The following is a 20,299-nucleotide window of genomic DNA, read 5'->3' as shown; positions in this document are numbered from 1 at the left end:
TTTTCTTTTTGTTATTATAGATTTTCCAAAACAAGACGATAAATGGGCACTTGTCACAGGTGGAAGTAGAGGTATCGGACTGGAAATTGTTCATAATTTATTACAATGTGGATATAACGTAATAATAGGTAAGTGCAGTAAAATTTTTTTCAACTTGCAATGTTTTTTTAAATTATTTTTCTTAAAGAAAAATATCAATAAAACTCAAAAAACGTACTTTTTAAACGATAAGCACTGACGTTGGGCGCACCGCTGGAATGTGCATTAGGCAAAGATTTCTGCTTTAAACAAATAATTCATATATGTATTATCGGGGTTTAATTCGTGCTATCTTTTACGATATCTATCATAGAGTTATTAAAAAAAGGGTTATAGTTTCGTAGTCTTATTGAAATTCTAGACTAGGTGACATGTTTCGATAAAAAAAAAAAAGAACATTCGTTCTTGAAGAAAGAAGCAACTATATAATGTTGCAAGAGCTTTTAGATTTGATTGAACCACTAAAAAGTGAGCTGAAAAACTCGATGAGAAATACTTATTGAATTTTTTATAAATGCATTCTTCTTTTTATACTTCTTCTTTCTAATATTCTTTTCTTTTTATACTTTATTCAATATGTTGTGATTAGTTTTTTTCTTCTTTTTTAATTTTGCTACCTTTTTCTGACATTTTACTTAAACAAGTTCCTATAAGCGACCGAAATATTAAAAGAAAAATATGATTATTGATTTGATATAAAAATAATTATTACTGGGTTTAAAAAAAAAGAAAAAGAAAAAAAAGAAAAAAGAAAAAAAACTAGCTTTCAGAACCCCCGTAACTTTTCCGCGGAACCCTAGGATTCCTCGGGACTTACGAGATCCGCTGGTTTAGAATATAAAACAATAGATAGACTGACGTAAAATCAGTCAATAATTTTTATTACTATAAGATAGAAATAACTTAAAATGCAAGAATTGATTCCTGTCCATTCAATAGCTAATTCTACTAAGAAAATAAAAAGAAAAAAAAGAAAATGAAAATTGAGTTATTGTTTTATCGGTTTATTCTAAAATATCGTTGTACAGCCAATCCATTTCGGATTCGCGGCTACAAATATTGAAATCCATAAGCATTGAAATCCAATTTTTCAATCCGTAAATTTAAATTCACTCGGAATTACAAGGGAACTTAGTGGATCGAGCGCTCTTGCCCCCATAGATGACTTTCTGCATTGAATTAACTAGCATTTTCGCTAAATGGTGAGGAAAACTTCGAAAAATTGCCTGCGATTAACCTTTTGGTAAGAGAACTGTTACCCATGTTTGATCTGTGCTTGGCTTATACAGAAAAAGTTGACCAGCCATCGTCGAAATTCGAACCTAGGCCGTCTTATTGGACGCTATACCACGGAAGAAAATTTTCATCTCAAACTCTCTCATTTAAGTTAACTTACAACTTAAAGTACATAAAAAGTAAGTTCAGGCAAACCTAAGGGGTAAGCCATAAGTCTAAAATACTGAAAAGATATTTCCGAAATATTAAAATGAAAATAAATTATGGGAGAATAATTCAAAAATTTGTTAGCATATAATACCAATTCACTAGTATATAAGACATGTTAACTCGATTCTATGTTGGGATACCTTTTCATAGATGAAGGTTGACATTGTCTATAACTACTAACCCCACATTGGAGGCTCGGACGCGACCAGGGGTACCTTTTCATAGATGATGGTTGGCATTGTCTAGAACTCACTCCCCACATTGGTGACCCGGAAGTGATATGATCACGCCTACCTTGGCAGAAACGCCACTACGATTCGAACACGCTTACTTCGATGGATGGTTCACACTGAACAGTTAACTTGCTACTTGTGACTGCGACATTATCCATCTCCTCGTTCCGTTGCTACTCAGTTTCGATCGCACATCACGTACAACGTATAAACTCGACTGCTAAAGGCAACACAGGAGCGACCACGACCGTGAACTTAATACAGATCTCACGATTAGCACTCAAAAAGTACGGTGATCTTAATACAGCTCTCCGGGCTTCTCACAAAACAGCAATGAATCAACTAGTGGTATCCATTCATCGAATTCTATCATAGTTAAGATTCTGGTGGGGGAGTACTGTAGTAGAGTATCCACCACTACAAAAATACAATATCAATTCACTAGTATATAAGACATGTTAACTCGATTCTATGTTGGGATACCTTTTCATAGATGAAAGTTGGCATTGTCTATAACTACTACCCCCACATTGGCGACCCGGACGTGACCAGGGGTACCTTTTCATAGATGAAGGTTGACATTGTCTATAACTCACTCCCCACAATCATTTTGATGGGTTTATTTCTTCAGCAATTGAAACTTCGTAGCTTACTCTAGGTTTCACTGAACTCACTTTTAGTTTCTCTTAAATTTTAAATATGTAATGGAGGTGAAAGAGAATTAGCGAGGAAAAGTTTCTCCTTCAGTTATGGCGTCCTCTTAAGCATCCATCAAAGATACTAAGTCAAAGAGTCGAGGTTTTATCCCAGCCGATACCACGTTGTCACCCGCCTTTCTACACAAGTAATATTTTTGATTTAAAAATGCGTTTCGCAATGTTTTTTTTAATAGAAATTAAATGTTTTATTTTACAGGTTCTTCTTCCCCTGAAGAGAAAAGAAATATTTTGCAAACTACTTTGCAAAGGAAATTTATGAAATGCGAAGGTAAGCGATTCTTAATAAAACGGTTAAACTTGAGAAAGATTTTTTTTTAGCACTAAGCCTGATATGAAAGTAAAATGTCATTTTACAAATGTTGTTATTATTTTTTAGTGGAAGTATGGCATTTGGATTTAGCATCATTGAAGTCAGTAAAGCAATTTGCTGAAAAATATTTATTAACAAAAACTTCTTTGCATTTATTAATAAACAATGGTAAGAAATTCTTTTATTTTAAAATCAATAAGAAATACAGTGAAACCTCTTGAAACCGACCTCTCTCCGTTCCACAGTAAAATAGTCATTGATGGAAGTTGGTCGTTCTTAGAGATTACCACCATCGACTTCAAAAATGTTAGCGAAGATGCAGGATTTTTCGCTAACGATTTCAATTTTAGTCAATGTCATTTTCTTGGCGCGGAAATGCCTCTTCTGTTGGCGTCATGAAAATATGGATCTAAGAATAAAATTTAGCGTCTATAAAAATGATCCCAACTTATATAATTATGTGCAAAAACAAATTTACCAATTATGAATGATAAAGCCATTTAAAAAAAAAACAATTATGTTTTTGTTTTAGTTTGCCTTTAATTTTATATCATAAAAATTAGTAAAGCTTTAAAAGATGAGAAGAGGTTTTGTTTGAGATGCTTGTTTTTTCTAAAAAACTTTTTCTTTCCTAATTTAACTTTCAACTCAAAAAATATATTATTGATAGCATCGTCTTTAGTGCATTCTGACTGCATTATAAGGTTGTATCGTCAACAAGAGTTCTTTCTAAATATTTTCACCCAAATATTTAGAATACATTTTATTCTACTTATATGTTTCGTTAAATTTTTTTTTGTTGCTGATATTTTTTTTGTTTCCTTTTCCGTATTTGGATCAGATGTTTTCCCGGTCGCTGGGAGACGTTTTAATGGTCTCTCCGGAAGATTTTTTTCCTTCAACATAAAGTCTATGGAAAAAATTCCGTGCCACCCAAAAGTGGTCGTAAATAGAGGTAGTCGCTACACTGAGGTGGTCTCTTCTGCAGGTTTCACTGTACTAAATCACATGACGAGAAAATTTTTTTTTTGTAACTAACAGCAATGGACAATGCAGATTTTATTTTTACCAACAAGAGTAGAATGAAAGTGGATTACGCAGCTAGTTTAGTTACGAAGATTTAGATCATTTCCAAAATGGCTGCCGAATTTTTAAACGTAAACTATGGTGCCGCTTTTTGTCATATCAATTATTGGTGACGGAGCTTGCCTCTTTCGAATAATATCATGTATATTATAAGATACTCGAGTTACTGCTCGAGAGGTGCGTAAGGAAGTAGTACAGCAAGTAATGGAGCATTGCAGTGAGTTTCTATCTTATCTCAAAGCAGAGATGAAAATAATTTAAATATTTCTGTTGCATACTATGTTTAAATGTCCTGAACTCATTCTTATGGTGGTTTGTGTGATTTAAAGGCTGCCGGACAGATTTCAAATTATGTATTACTAAAATTCAATGCATTGAGAACTTTGACAATATCTCTTGAAAATAGCCAAAATTGAAATCAAAATACTTCCTCTCGATTAGCTAGTTGTAATTGAAATATTGATACAATATTCTTTTTACACTTCTTCTGTGTCTTTTTCAGCTGGTATCATGTTTGTTAAAGAGGAAACGACAGAGGACGGGTATGAAAAGCATTTTGCTGTCAATTATTTGTCACATAGCCTTTTAACAATGCTTTTACTACCTCTACTTTCCAAGAGTGGGACTCATGAAAAGCATTCAAGAATAGTCAATTGTACTTCTTGCATTCATTATGTAGGAAATAATGACCTATTGAACTTCAAAGAATGGTAACTTTTTTATATGCGTAGTAGTTTCTTTTTTTAACATATACATATCTAATGTGAATAAACGAGAATATTTGAGATATATTATTTCAAAAATAAGTTCATAAGACTATAATAATTTTAACATCATTATTTTAAATTTTTATTTTATTTATTGCAAACACATAAGATTATGTATTGGAACTTGATGTTAAAATAATATAACAAAAAATGATAATTATATCCAAATATTTATCTCTAAACATAAAATGATTTCATTTGATAATAAACAGTTTCTAGCTGATTTGGATTAAACTACTCAGTCAGAGAGGTGATTTTTGTTTTTTTTTGCTTAAAAGTAATTTTTTTTAAGGTATACAAATATTTCCCTTTTCGTCTACGGTTTCTTTCCATTTTTTTGAAGCAGTTCGATGACTCTCCTCGTTCATTAAACTTCTGACCTTTGGTAGTAAAAAACTGATCTCGCTAATTTTTTTACATTTAAAATTAAGGTTTTTTCATCTAAAAAAAGTTTCATTGTTTGACATTGAAAAGGCACATTTTGTGCGATATCCAGTTTTATTTAAAGGTATTTTGAACTATGTTCATTTTTTTAAATTAACATTTCGAGTTATGTCTATTTTTTGAAACACAATTTCAAGTTCTAACCATTTTTAACTGTGTTCAAAATTAAAAAAAAATCACTAAAAATTAAATTTTTTAAAACTAGAGTACCGTTAAATTTGAGTGAAATGAAGTTTCTGTTTTATCATAATGTAACTCAGTGTTTCCCAAAGTGTGTACGCGTACCCCCAAGGGTACGGGAACAGTTTATCGGGGGTACGCGTTCTTAAGCGAAATATCTTGCAGCAATAGAAAATTTCAAAAATTTTTATAAAAACAAAGCTAGCCATGAAAATTTATGATTACGTATTTTTCTATTGGCTATTTTTTGCAGAGTTAATAGTTAATAATTAGTGGTGTCAACAGCCAGTTGTGATTTTTAACTTTTGTGCAATTTTGCTATAGTAAAAAATACATTCATTTTTTTATTATGGCACACAGCGTTACGAAAAATTTAGAAAGGGTACACAAAAGTCATAAGTTTGGGAAACACTGATGTAACTGAAATGGTTACTTCATTACACAAGAAATTTTTTTTATAGCTTATTGTCTTTTGTTAAGGTTTTAATGCTTAGAGATAAAAAAAAATAAATAATTTGAAATGCCATCAAATACTGTCATTATTAATAACTTAGACAACAATTTTTTTTTCAGGAAATATTATTCTAAGCACAAGGCATATATTCAATCGAAACTGGCTCAAGTATTGTTCACATATTCGTTGCATCAGAAGCTACAAACAAATAAAATAAATGTGGATGTTAATTGTGTTCATCCAGGGGTAGTTAACACTGACTTGATGACATCAGCTTTAATACTTCCCTTCATAGGAGCTTTATTTTTAAAGGTAAACTTCTTAAAAATTGCTTTCAAATTTAATGAAATATTCAATAAAACAATTTAGGTCATTCTAATAATGCGTAGAATCACATTTCCAAAACTGCAAATTATTTAGAATGATAAGACCAATAAGTTACTTAAATTAAAACTTGGGACATTAGATTATGCCTTTTTTTTTAATGAAAGCATAATTAACACTCTTAAGCTATGAAAAATTATACAAATTATCCTCTGAAGTTCAAAAAATGAAGGGCTTTAGGTTAAAAAAACAATGTTAATGCAATAAAGTCATGCGGGAGAGCAATTTTTGGTGATACTAATACTATTTCCATGTGAATAATAAGATTTTTCTACACATTATGATGTTATCTTTAAGAAATTTGCAGAGTCTTTATGCAGAAACAATATTTAGGAATTATACTGTTTGATTGGTGCAGGTAAATGTAATTGAAAAATTTTTTAAAAAGAAAAATGTATTGAGATTTGCAGTAAAAAATTAATTTATGAACATTTTTGCTTTTTTTTTCTTAAAAAATTTTAATGAATATTGAAAAAAAAAAAGCTTTCTTAAATTCTTAGAATAAATTGAGATCTTAATAGTAGCTCTAATTGAACAAAAGGGTAGTTTATCATGGAGTTGATTTTTTAGCATTAAGTCTTATTCTATCACTTCACATTTTTTAAAAGTTAAAAATAATAATTATTTTCACATGCAGGATTGGTCAAGGAATACAGGAAAAAGATAGAAAAAGCCAGTTACAATTTTTTGTAAATTGGCATATCTTCAAAACATAGCTTTACATATCTGTGAAACTGTATGTTTTCTGATACCCAACGTAAATGTTAAAAATAGAATCTTTGCAATAATAAACAGAAAATCATCACAAATGAAATAAAAACAGAAATTAAATGACTGAAGCTTCAAATTGCAATAATGCTAAAATATAACAAAATACCTCTTACTGGAGGCAGTGGGGGCCAAGCCAAACTAATGAAGACACACAACGGGAAACAGCATAGCCTTTAATGTTGAAACTAGCACAGACCGGTGGTCAATTCTTATCCCTTACTAAGACAAACACCTTTGCAGTGAAGCAGTTTTAATTGTTAAACTAAAGATGAACACAGAGAAATTCCAATTCAAACTTAGTTTTGCAGATATGCAAAAGGGCACACTAGGTTCTTAAATAAATGTAATTTTTTACATGTGAATTTTTATGAAAGAGTTAAACGTCATACTTATGCGTGTGCAGTAAAGACAAAGATGAAAATATTGATACTGTGTTATTAACTTTTACATACTTAATCTAAAAGCTGAGGCAGTAAAATAATTTTTTAATAAACTACTAGTCTAAGATATTTGCAGCTTGTAAATTAGCCAATTGATGAATAATTTTCAAATCATTTATGTTTAGAAATGTGTGAAAATATACATAAGATAATATAATTATTAACTTCAGATGTTCACTGTATTCTTTTAATAGAGTTTCTAGATAAAGTAATGAATCAATAATATAACAGTATAACCCACTTTAAATCAGGGTGTCTACTCAAAAAAGAAAGAAAGAAAAGCTTCATCATTTATTTCAAGTTTTTCATGTAATTAATGTGTTGCAGTAGTTTTTTTTTCTTTTTAATTTAATTTCCTTTACAAAATAAAATAACATGAAACTTTTTATTTACAGACAGCAAAAGATGGAGCAGATACTGCTACTTACGTTGCTTTAAGTCCAGATATAGAAGGAAATGGTGGAAATTATTTAGAAGATAAAACAATTTTACAATCAAGTAAACAGTCTTATAATGTTAAGCTTCAGCAATCATTATGGAGTAAAACAATAGAAGAATTACAACAGTGGATGGATGTTGAAAAATTCAATGAACTTATCAAGAAATAATTGACAACTATAGACTTTATTCAATTTCATAAATAAAAACACACGATCTCATATTTTTAAAACAATGTTATATATACAATGCAAAGAAACAAAAACTTGTCTTTGAAAGTAAGAGTGATGAAACAGGATGATATGAACAACTGAAATCTAAACATCATTTGTTTTCCTTTAATTCTTTTTCAGTGAAACATCTGGAAATAAAACAAAATATGAAATAAAATAAAACAAAATTTGTATTGTATGTTTGGTATTTTATGACATATATTTAAGTATATATTAAAATTGTTATTGGACAAATTTTTTTAAAATACAATTCCATAACACAAGTGGACTAAACAGAACAATAATAAAAACACAATACATGCCTGACAAGAATAATGTCAAAATTTTAATTTATTAAGTTGAATTTTTCAAGTGTTTAAAGTAAATAAAATAAGTAATTTGACTCTATAGTTCAATACAAGTATAGGTTGCACTAATTATTCTTGCAGAAATACTTTTAAGTGATGTGAGGTCTTACATTATTCAAGTCAAAGTGCCAATTAATGCTAAAACTAAACTATGTGGCATGACAGCAGGGGTCCCCACCAGGGGGCGACTTTACACATTGTCGACTCCCGGGCACTTCTTTGGCACCGTATTTTGAAATTCGCCAAGTCGGGTTTCAAATTTTCTCGCGAAAATCTTCGCATATTAATTCGAGCATGTTTCACTTGCGACATACGATTTAAAAAACTCATGAGTGAACATGAGGTGTGAATAAATTTAGCAGCTTTAAAAGTTTTTGTGTATTATCATTCTGTTTTTATACGGACTTCCTGAAACACATATTTATTTCTTACTTTTTTATATCCTTTTTAGGATAAAGTTTTCTTTGTGGGTGTAGGATATATTAGTAGAATATTGCTTTATAATTATTTTTATAAATTTATTGCAAATAATTTATGGTGTCTTTATCAAGCATGTGGACGCAATATTTAATAATGCAGCAGGGTTTTGTACCTTATTGTTTAGTTTTTAAAACCTTTAATTTAAGTAACTACGCAATTTATGAGTTTTAAGCATTTTCATTTTATATACGTGTAATGATGAGGAGATTGTTGCTGTCAGCTTTATACATGAATTTATTCTTTTTTACTTTTCTGACATTGATATCTATGATTAAATTTGATGTAATGATTCCCATTTGCAGTGCGAATAATATTTGTTTAGAAACAATTGTACTTAGATTTGACACTTTTTTGTAAATGTTATGTCCTAAACGATAAATTCCTTCATACGTATTAGCCAACTCCACAGCTTTGGTGGCCAGGACTTAAAAATTTGTAGCAGTTAAAGTATATTTATGAGGTGAACACAATTTTGATTAAGTAGCATCAACTTTGACATTCTCATATCATAACTCATATCATATAAGGACAATCTGTTTATTTATTTCTGATTCATTAAAGACAAGACATTGAGTCAAATAAGAGAATCTTAACAATTTTAAAATTTAATAACTTACTTTAAATAAAGAAAGTAGTTTTAAAGCAATATGGTTGAAAGGCTGAGGACTTACACTTTTCTCAAAAAAATTAATCGATGTTATGATAATAAAACAAAACTCTTGCGATCAGTTATCTCAGCAAAAGTAAGATTTTTATTACCAAATAAGAAACAATTATTACCATTCTGTAAGGAACAAATAAAATAAAATAGGTCATACAGTTTTCAGACACACAGACTGCATGACAATCTAAGAATAAATGTTTGAACTTTTAAAGCAAATTACATACAATAAAAGCTATTGTGTGAAAAAAAATTAAAAAACAAGTTGTTACAAATGAGACTATTATATGATTCCAGCAACTTAAAAATTCTTTTGGAATTTTAAAGACTAATGAATACTATTAAATAATAACAGAAAAGTTTTCTGTGTCTCTTTTGTCTCATTTTTGAAGCAGAATATAAATTAAAATACACATTTCACTTTTACTGATCCTGCTTTTCTCTGAATCGTTCTTATTAAAATAGATGAATCGTGTTAAATTACGTTACATTAAGTTAGTAAATGTGTTTTCGCACTTAGGAGGAAAAAAAGGCCTAATTTTAGATTGACAATAAATGTAATAATTTTCATAGTATTTTTTCCATATCTTATTTAGAAGCCCAAAAATTGAATAAAGAAATTATAAAATATATAGACCAATTGTTGAGTTATAGAATCTAATAAGCTAAAGTTGTTATAAAATTAAGAATAAAAAGTTACAAGATGGATAAGTTATGAAATTAATGAAGCGTAGAATGAAAGGATAAATATATATAGCAAAATATATGATAAAACTAATTAGGAAACAATTAAAACGAAGGTGAGTAATTTCAGATATATACAAATAATAGTGATAGAAGCAAGAAAAATGGAACATATCGGAATTTTCCCTGACAAATTTAAGAAACATTAAAAAAAGTTGAGCAGCCACAACTTTAAGTTTTAATAAATATGATTTGATGTTATAAAAAATAAATTAACTATACGAAAATAGCAGTGAATATGTCATAGATTTGTTTCTTTATGTCATGGCTTTACTAAAAATATTTTTTCTCCTTGTTTTCATAATAGCACGCATTTTACAGAAAATATTTGAACAAATTTAATGAAAATATTTTCAAATTTTTTTAAGGACTCTCTTATGAAGAAAATATTGTCAATCAAAAGTTGTTCAGTATAAAATATATGCAATTTTTTTAAGATATTGCAAGCATTTTGAAGAATACATATTTTTTCCAAAATAGAAACAATTGAAAAAACCTGGTAAAAATGAAGGAAATAAAAATAATTATTTTTCAAACTGCGTAAATTTTTTTTAATACTTTTATCTTCAAAAATATGTACACTTAATAATTTGATGATTTATATAGGGGATTATTTTTTTAAACTTTGTTTATTAATTTAAATATTCAAAAGAAATTGATTATTCTGAGGATATAAATATTTTATTACTCCAGATTTTTATTTAATTTACAAGAATAGTTTCTATTTGAAATTTTTTTTAACCGAAATATGTATGTAATTAACTGAAATAATTGTGTGTATGTAACTTTTTCTTTATAGATGGACGAAGTATTTTGATCTCGTTATTTGAATTTTTCTAGTCTTAAACGAGGATAAAATTTTAACTTAATTCAACAAGCAACTTTTAAAAATATCCATGAGAGCGAAGATTCGTTTATGACTTTTGTGAGTGCTGTACTGCGGCGAGCGTAGGGTTGCCTCTGAGTGAGGGTTACTAGATAAGGCGGTGAAACAGTTGACAAATAAAACCGCGGCGAGTGGAGGTGCCCGGGAGTCGACAATGTGTAAAGTCGCCACCAGGGGGGGGGGAGGCGGAGGTGTACGCATGATGCGCCCACTTAAAGCTTGGGGGGAATTTTTACACTAAATAAAACGAATAGTTTGGGGGGGGGGATGGGGACCACTGCATGACAGGCCATATGAGGCTAAGGACTACTGTGCCCAACCCAGTTTTCTTGATCCTGCGTTCTGGGAGGTGTGCATGAGATGTTACAGTTGAGTGGTCAGCTGAACACGAAACCCGTGTTTAGTCTCCAAGCATACTTGGTGCCCATTTTATTGACCTACTGTAAGGCTGAATCAACCTTCTTCCAAAAATAATCAATGAATTTCCAGAATAATTGCTTTGTCATCATCATTTACATTATAGATTGCACTCACCTTTAGCGCAATGTAAATTTTACAAATTCTTCATACAATATAGGATGTTAAAATTTGTAATTTTAGCGTAACGACATTGCTGTGTAGGATTTAAAGGGCAAAAAATAGAATTTATAGGACTATTTTGGTAATATAGGATATTTTTTAAAGTTTTAAAAAAATATAAAGAATATAAGATTTATAGTAGGACTTTGTAACCTGCCACATGTTCACAAATTGAGCATTTGTAAAAAAAGAACAATATCCGATGTTTCATTATTAGGTAAAGTAAAATTTAATTATTATTAATTTTAATTAATTTATTATTAAATTTAGTTAAAATTAAGTGCAACACACTAGAGACCATCAGAAATGAATTAGTGAATGAATTTCAGTTCAGAAAAAAACTTGTCTAACTCTACCATTAAAAGTTTTATTTTATAAACAATTTATGGTACTCTTTGTTCTTTTTATTGTTTAAATATGCTTTATATCATAATTACACTTTTGTAGCAATTCTTTCCATGGTATGATACATTTTGTTACCAAATTCATGTTATATATTTGCTCCCTTAATTCTTCCGCAATAAGCATTCAAGACTAACTTGAATTTATTTTGCACATACTTACTAAAAAGTAAACATCATTAAATGGAGTTATTTGTATAGAAAAAATTTGTGACAAATGTGAAGTTTAGATTAGTTACAAAGTTAGTGCCTAAATAAGCCATTTTTGCACACAAATAATTTCTTTTTGTAACAAATATTACCACACAAAAATAGGGTGAAAAACATTTAATCTGATATTTGTAATTAGACTGCATTATCTAAAACAAGACATTTAACAATCTAAAAAAATTAACTGCAATTTAAAAATTATACACATTTTCCATAGAATGACTTATGCTTGCTGTAATATCAATTCATGGAGAAAAAGATTTATACCATTTTAATGAAGGAGCAGGTATTACAACAGTCACAAAAAGCAAAGTATGAATTTTGTTCTTAAGTCAACCCAAAGTGTGATAAAAACTATATTTTATTTGTAATAAACATTAAATATTCTCAAGAAAATTCAAATTCAAAAAATAATTCTAAAATCTTTTTTAACAAGATAAGTACTTTCTTTCAAAATACAAGATACACAAAATGTAAATTAAAAATTTAATAAATTAATTTCTTACTGCAACAAAGCTATCACAAAATCTTCAAATTACTTCAGTGTCCTGATCATAATTCATTTCAGCATCTAATTCTTCATCATCTTCTTCATTACTCTCACTTTCATCATCATCATTATCATCATCCTCCTCTTCATCATCATCTTCCTCAAAATGCTAAATTAAAAAGGTACAAAAAATTATTTGCAATAAATAATCTGTCAGATATTGTCAACTATTTTCTAAGCATATATTTTTTACAAAAAAAAAAAAAAAAAAAAAAACTAACTAACAAACAAATTAAGTTAATCAAAAATGTAATATAATTCACAGATGATACTAAGTAAGTAAAATATACAAAATTATTAAGAAATCAGGAATCATTATAACATCCCAGGAATAAATTATAATTCCCACTCTTTATAATACCCAATTAAGTTAAATCAGAGTGTTCAAAAAAGGACAGGTCGCTTCCTCACAGAAAAAGGCACTCATTTAATACCGCAAAAATTTATAAAATTGTGTAATATTATGTAATAAATTGAATTTGTTCCTCAACAATTTTTAAATTACCTTCCTATACTGTCGTATGTATATATTTCAAGAAGTAATTCTCAAACATTATCAAAAGAAGAGAAAAATTTGTAGTTCATAAAAAATAAAGGCATGCTAAAAGACAATCTCTAAGCATAATTTTTTTTCAACTAAAAATTATGAGAAAATAGACGCATTCAATGGGGGCACTTTTAAATAAAAGATATTGATTAAAAAAAATAATGGTATGATTTAAGAATAAATATAAAGAATATAAAGAAATTAAATTAAATAATAATTTTTAATAACTAAATAAATGAAGAGTGGCCTTAAAAAAAATTAGGTGGTTAAGAAAACAACTTTTTCCTGAAAAAATGAAATAAAAGGCAGTGTTTTTAAGGGATGGTGACTAATTTATACAAAAAAGCAAAGATGGTGCATTTATAGGGATCAGGGATCAAAAAGCAGATAGGGCGCGCTTTCAAAAATGCTTCTGGAGAATACTGGTTAAATATCAAAATATGTTTTTTCTTACTCTTTTGTTGCCAAGAAAGTAAGAACATGTTTCTTTAATGTTGAATTTCAATAGGTTCTGTAACATAAACAATTAGGTAAAGTAGCGAGTTCTGGAACACTAGAGTTGAGATGTGTCATCAGATAAAGTTTATGTAATGAGGGAGCCCCTATGCAAATCTCAAGAAAGTTCATTCTTGGTAGCACAAAAAACAAATTTAAAATTCTCATTTAAAAGATAGAGAATGGAATTGTGAAATAAAAAATGCTTTCAAAACATAAACTGTTTTTTTCCTACTCAAAATATTATGGAAAAAACGCATTATTTTCAGTATTGAACTTGTAATAATTTTTTTAATCTAATATTATGGGTGATATTCTCGAATTTCATTTGGATGGGGAATGCACAAATTATTTCCTTCTTTGCGTTTTATGATCATCATAACCATTTAACCCTCATCATAAAAAAAATAATTAAAAATCAAGAAAAACTGAGTAGTAATTGTCGAAATAAAGATCGACGTCTAAATCACTCCTCAAATGTGTGTTTCGTTTGGAAGTTAAGGTTGCTGTAATAAATAATATCGGATTTAAAAACTATGGAGAAATCAATAGCAATAACTGCCAAAAATTTGATAGAATTATTACCTTAAAAAGTAAATACTCAAATGCACAATTCGAATTTTCCATATTGTTTGAAATAAAAATGTCTCTGCAAGAACTCTATAACGTTCTGCGGTAATGTCGCCCTGTCACGGGGAAGAGAGCAATAATTTTTTAAACACCAAAACAAAAACTGAAACTTATATACACAATATACTACTACCAATAATTTTTAAAGCAATAGAAATTAAAATAATCTCTCATTATTTCACAGAAGTAATTTTGATACAAAGTGAAAAATTCTAAAAATTTTATGTGCAAAATCAAGAAAGCAATTTATATATCCATACCTGTTTCATATTTAACGTAATGTTTTGAATTAGCATTTATAATTAAATAACCAACTAATGAAGAATATCACACCTTTATAGTAACTAATTCAAGAAAAAACTTGCTTCTTACAACATTCTCAATATTTTATTTTAAATAGGAATCGAGATAATGGATTTCAAAAAAATTGTAAATACATATCGCAATATTGAATTTTTAAATCACGTAAATACGGATCACGATGCAAAAGTTTTAGATTGTGTAAAAACGAATTCCAATGCTTAATTTTTAGATAACTTATAAATACCAAAATCAATGTTTGTTATTACAACTGCGTGAATACAAAAACGGGATAATGGATTTTAAAAATGTGTGAATGCAAATCAGGATAATGGATTTTAAAAATGCGTAAATCCAAATCACGCTACTGGATTTTTAAATCGAGTGGATAGGAAGTGAGATGTAAAATTTTTAAGTTGAGTGAATAAGAACCCTAACACATAACTTTTTAATCAAGTAAATACTAAAATCGATGTAACCGATCAAGTAAATTTCAAAATCGTGCGAACAAGAATTGTGATATCAGCAGATTCCAACACAGTTCCAAATATTCAAAATGGTGAAAATCTGCCAAACCAAAAGAATCAAACTGGCGGAAGAATCACATGTATGCAAACATCTCATTAACAGGACAAAGCAAAAGTATCAAAATTTAGTCGGATTATATGTTTTTGATTTGGAGAAGTGTGTGAACCAATAGTCTTGAGATATAATGCAATACTTGCAATTTTTGAGGAAAAAATCACATGCCTAGCTTCTTGATTTTACACCTGGAAGAACGGTTTCATAATCTTCATAAATTTCTGACTCAATGATTTATTTTTAAATGATAAAATTAGAACAAATTAAAGAATGATTAAGAGTAATATAAATTTATGAATCAGTGATTTCTTTAAAAAATCCTTTGGTTTAAATCAATGATTTTTTTTAAAATCACAGAATTAGATCAAATTAAAGAATAACTAGGAGGTATACCTCAGAAGCTGTTTTTCCAATAGGGACCATGTCTTTATCTTTCTCCGCAATAGCAGTAAGCTGTTTTAAAAAAATAAAGAAGAAAAAATATTTACATTTCTAACCATGTTATAGAGTAGTTAATAAGACATAAAGATAACATATTAAGCAAATAAGATACAAAAAAGTACTTAATATTAGAATGACAAAAATATAAATGACTCTTTTTAATGTCCATTTTAGCATATTTATATTACTGAAAAACAATTTATATAAATAAATACCTATTAAAATCGTTTTAAAATAATACTAATAATGTGACAGATGATAAACGAACAACATCTACTGATTAAACCAGAGTCTCTTAAAGAGTGGGTTCTGATTCCAATTGGGGTCACGGGACCTGCAGCAGGGATCATAAAATTTTTAGCAATTTTGATATTTTTAAAACTTAATATAATAATTTTAGAATCACCAAAATATTAAAATTGCTAAAACCAAAACAATACAGACAAAGAAAAAAGGAAAACATTTTTGACACCTTTTTATTATTGTATCACATTTTTAAGTTTGATACTTATTTAAAACGTACCACTGTTCTATTTCCGAAAATTAAGAACTTAAAACTGCAATTGTATATAACAGGAAGATTTGTCTCATTTGCACAATGTATATGGGGTCCCACAAAAATGACTATTCTTTTGTAAGATATCTTTCTGTTGCTAATAATAACCTTGCCCAAAATAATGTGTTTGAAAGACAGCCAACCATTTTTCCGATAGTAAAATAAAATATTCAACGCATCCCCATTTGGTAATTGTTCCTTTAATTTGAGATTATTACAACTAGCAAAGAATGAGCTTTATCTACTGTCTCAGTGCGATTGGTGTAAAAAAAAGTTTGTAATATCCAACAAACATCAATACATATGTAGTGTAGCTACCACTACAATTATTATATACCAATTCACTAGTATATAAAACATGTAAACTCAATTCTAATCTTAAGGTACATTTCGATAGATGAAGGTTGACATTGTCGATTGACACGCCTACTTTGACAGACGGTCCATATTGAAGAGTTGACTTGCTATTGGTGACTGTGTCATTGTCCTCATCACGCTGTTGCTACTCAGTCTCTATCATACACAACGGGATCCTGCATGCACTCGACTGCTAATAGCAACACAGGAGCATCCATGCACACAACTGCGAACTTAATACAGCTCTCCCCACAGCTCTTAAAATCCGGGGAACAAAGACTGTAATGAATCCCTGACAAAAATCTTGTGGGGGGAGTGATGTGGTGTAACTACCACTACAATTATTAAATAAAAATTTATTAATACTAGTGAATTTCTATTTAATAATTGTAGTGGAAGACATGAGACACGTTAACTCGATTCTATCTTATGGTACCTTTTGATAGATGGAGGTTGACATTGTCGATAACTCCTTTTCTCACATCTATAAATGCAAACACTTAATCCAAATTGTGAGTGAGCTAAAAACTTTGAACTACAAGTTTAAAGAAAGATAGTTAAGTTTGAACTACAAGTTGGGGATATCTGCATATCGTAATCTGTCGCACCAACTACAATCGCCAAAGTGGCAAATAGATTTTAAATTCGAAAAAAAAAATTTTCCTAAAAAAACAAACAAAAATTTCTATATTTGCCCAGGGATGGCTACAAGTTAAACCTTTCAAGTTTGTCTCTTTCTGCGATGTTTTTGTTTTAGTTTCTTGTAGGCAGCTGCCCAGAAGTTGCCAAGACTTGTTGATTATTGTGCCACACAGATCACAATATGGAAATCTCCCCAATAATCATTAAAATGTTTAAATTATTCACAAAGTGAAAGAAGGTGAGTTATACGAGTTATGTTCCGTCAGGACAATTACTAAAAATAAAATTTATCAAGTATTTTAATATTAAAGTGACAAAATGGAAGAGCTTAAGACTCTTTGGTAGCCACTTTTGTACAAATAATTACACATAACAACAAAACATAAAAAAAGAGTGGGCTTATAATGCAAATTGAACTCATATGTTATCATACATATTGCATAAATGTATAACAATGTCAAAAGATAAACTTTTTTGTAACAAAATATAGAAATTCAGTAATTACAATTACCTACTAGGATAGGATACTAGACATATAAAGAAAATTCTATACTTAAAAAAAGTTATCGAAAAAAAAAAACAGTTTTAAGCAGGGTTGGCAGGTTTTTGACAGTTTAAACCATGGTTTAAACCGTCACGTCAAAAACCTCATTGTCAAAAATGTCAAAAACCTATATTCATATGTGAAATTTAATTAATACATAAAATTTATATATTTTTTATAAAGGATAGTGTTTTTAAATATGTTCTAGAAAAAATAAATTTAAAATTTTGAAGAAACACTTATATTTTGAATAGTAACCAAAATCTTGTACTTTTGAAAGCTCACATCTTTTGTAATTATGTATTCATTTTCATGTGTTATTGAAAATCTGCAGTGATATTATTAAGAAATTTATTTATAACCAAATTTAGTGTATAGTATAGATTATACTAAAAATTAGACATTTTTAAAGATAAACATTAGCAGTTTTGTACATTAGACATCTTTTAAAAAAAAATCTTTTTAATATTCTTTTAAATCTTCTTAATAATCTTTTTAACATAAGACAATACAAATTTAAGTGCTTTCTGTTAAATACACAGAGTAGTTAGTGTCGATTTACAGTATATTCAGCCTATTCATTTACTATGCTGAAAATTTAGTTTATCCAAATACTTGTGAATTTCATTTTGCTGAATACTATATAGTTTTGTTGAATATCTAAATATTCAGCTGTTGAATAATTACTTCTTGCTTTCAAGATATGCATTATTTGTATTCTTAATACAAGTGGGGGAAAAAAATTAAGAGGTAAAAATTGTTTTAAAATGATAAGTGTAATAATTATAAATAAATATAATAAACAATATGAATTATATTTATCATTATTCCCAAATATAACTATTTTTAAATTCAAATTAACATACTGGATAATAAAGATATTCGGTATAACATTAAAATTTTTTTTCATACACTTGTATCAAGTTTGTATTTATACAACATAACTTGTAAGTTCCTTATAAATATTAGTTATATGTTCCTTATATGTCAAAAATGCATAGTAATAAACTTTTAATTTTCTTAAGTATCAAAAAAAAAAAATTTTTTTTTTCAAAATATAAATATTTAAAAAAAATTTGTGCAAAATTTTTCTGCACATGCATTTGAATATAAATTTCTGAGATTTTAAATCTGTTATTTTTTACCTTAATTTTATATAAAAAATATTTTAAAACCTGCTGATTACCTATACTAGTATAATTAAATTTCAATTTAATGCATGGCAACTGTTGGTACTTTTGAAGTTTATATATTTTCTTGGCAAACTTTAGTTTTAGACATTTTTGACGGTTTAAACCAGTATTATACCCTTGTCATGTCAAAAACCACTTATTGACGTCAAAAACCCAACCCTGGTTTTAAGAAATGGCCACAGGTCTTTGGATAAAATTTTTCAGAATTGTTTTGTATCTTTAAATATTGATACCCGTTTGCTCCAATAATATTCACCAAATGGTTTTTGTACATGCAAAAAATTAAAAAAAAAACATGTTGTGGCTATGTGTCAAGCCCCTTTGAATTGGTTCTATTGTTTTTTTTCTTCCTTCTAGTTCTAGTGTGCTACTGTTCGGAAGTTACAAAAACTTTGTTGCACGTACCGATACGGATACTCCTGTTTCCATGTTATAAAAATTTCTTTACTTTTTGTAAAAATGATAAATGCTTGTCTTTAGAAACTTTAAATATTTGCAACACAATCAAGGATGGGGTGGATTCTAGAATATCCCAATCCGTGGCAATTTTTGGAAATTTTGCCAATCTAGGTTTCTGGAAGATGACCTACTAATTTGTGCCTTGACTTTTTGGAGTCCGCTCCAAAATTCTTAAACCTGCTTGGTTAATTGACACGAAAGTAGGTAGGATTTCGTTAGAAAAGAGGCAAAAAGGTTTATTTTTTCGCCATTTATGCGTCTGATCTCTTATTGAGTTATTGTTATTATTTCATCAGAGTAAAGGTAAGTAATTTTTCATTTTAATAATAATATTTTATATTGATTTCTTAATTAAAAAAAAACAACGTTGATCCAAGTAATAATCATCTCCTCAATGAGATTTCAAATAGTGGCCAAGGAGTGGGCTATTCTAGGATTTTACCTAAGCATACAGTTCCAAAGTTAGTACCATTACATGCATTAAACACAATTATAAAATGTGCTGACATATGTTAAAAATGTCTACAATTATATAAAATATAGATTCTAACTGAAACAAAGAACGTATACGACACGAAAAATTGTCGAAAACGCATTCAAATTTTTTAACTATACCCAGTTTTGATGTTCTCTTTCCATTTGTGTCAATTCAGAATCATCATCACAAGGACGATCAACAGAAAACCAGTGTGGTTCAGAAACTCGAGGTGTAAGAGATGGAAAGGCTGGTAGACTCATTCTTAATAAATTG

General features: G+C 28.8%; 2 protein-coding genes across 4 annotated transcripts in view; one reads left to right on the top strand and one right to left on the bottom strand.

Annotated features, from left to right (window-relative positions):
- Nucleotides 1-8,122, top strand: part of LOC107439482 (polyprenol dehydrogenase) — an 18,791-nt gene extending 10,669 nt beyond the window's left edge. For both annotated transcript variants that reach the window (XM_043042389.3, XM_071180143.2), the window contains 6 exons: nt 21-128; nt 2,634-2,705; nt 2,814-2,915; nt 4,336-4,543; nt 5,798-5,990; nt 7,669-8,122. In XM_043042389.3, the coding sequence (XP_042898323.2) occupies nt 21-128; nt 2,634-2,705; nt 2,814-2,915; nt 4,336-4,543; nt 5,798-5,990; nt 7,669-7,881 (896 nt within the window). In that variant the 3' untranslated portion in view covers nt 7,882-8,122. The remainder of the gene's footprint in view (nt 1-20; nt 129-2,633; nt 2,706-2,813; nt 2,916-4,335; nt 4,544-5,797; nt 5,991-7,668) is intronic.
- Nucleotides 7,879-20,299, bottom strand: LOC107439488 (anaphase-promoting complex subunit 15). 2 transcript variants are annotated; one of them, XM_043042391.3, is made up of 4 exons: nt 20,164-20,299; nt 15,750-15,809; nt 12,759-12,911; nt 7,879-8,072 (listed from the first exon to the last, which is right to left on the bottom strand). In XM_043042391.3, the coding sequence occupies exons 1-3, from the start codon at nt 20,284-20,286 to the stop codon at nt 12,783-12,785; spliced, it is 312 nt and encodes a 103-aa protein (XP_042898325.1). In that variant the 5' UTR covers nt 20,287-20,299; the 3' UTR covers nt 7,879-8,072; nt 12,759-12,782. The 2 variants fall into 2 exon arrangements, with proteins under 2 accessions (XP_042898325.1, XP_042898324.1); XM_043042390.2 differs by having other exon boundaries at nt 12,792-12,911.

The sequence above is a fragment of the Parasteatoda tepidariorum genome, chromosome 1 (assembly GCF_982258835.1).
Source record: "Parasteatoda tepidariorum strain Cologne lab strain chromosome 1, Ptep-v5.0, whole genome shotgun sequence".
NCBI classification, from domain to species: Eukaryota; Metazoa; Arthropoda; class Arachnida; order Araneae; family Theridiidae; genus Parasteatoda; species Parasteatoda tepidariorum.
Note: the sequence above shows the minus strand (reverse complement) of the source record. Positions and strands in the feature narration are given on the sequence as shown.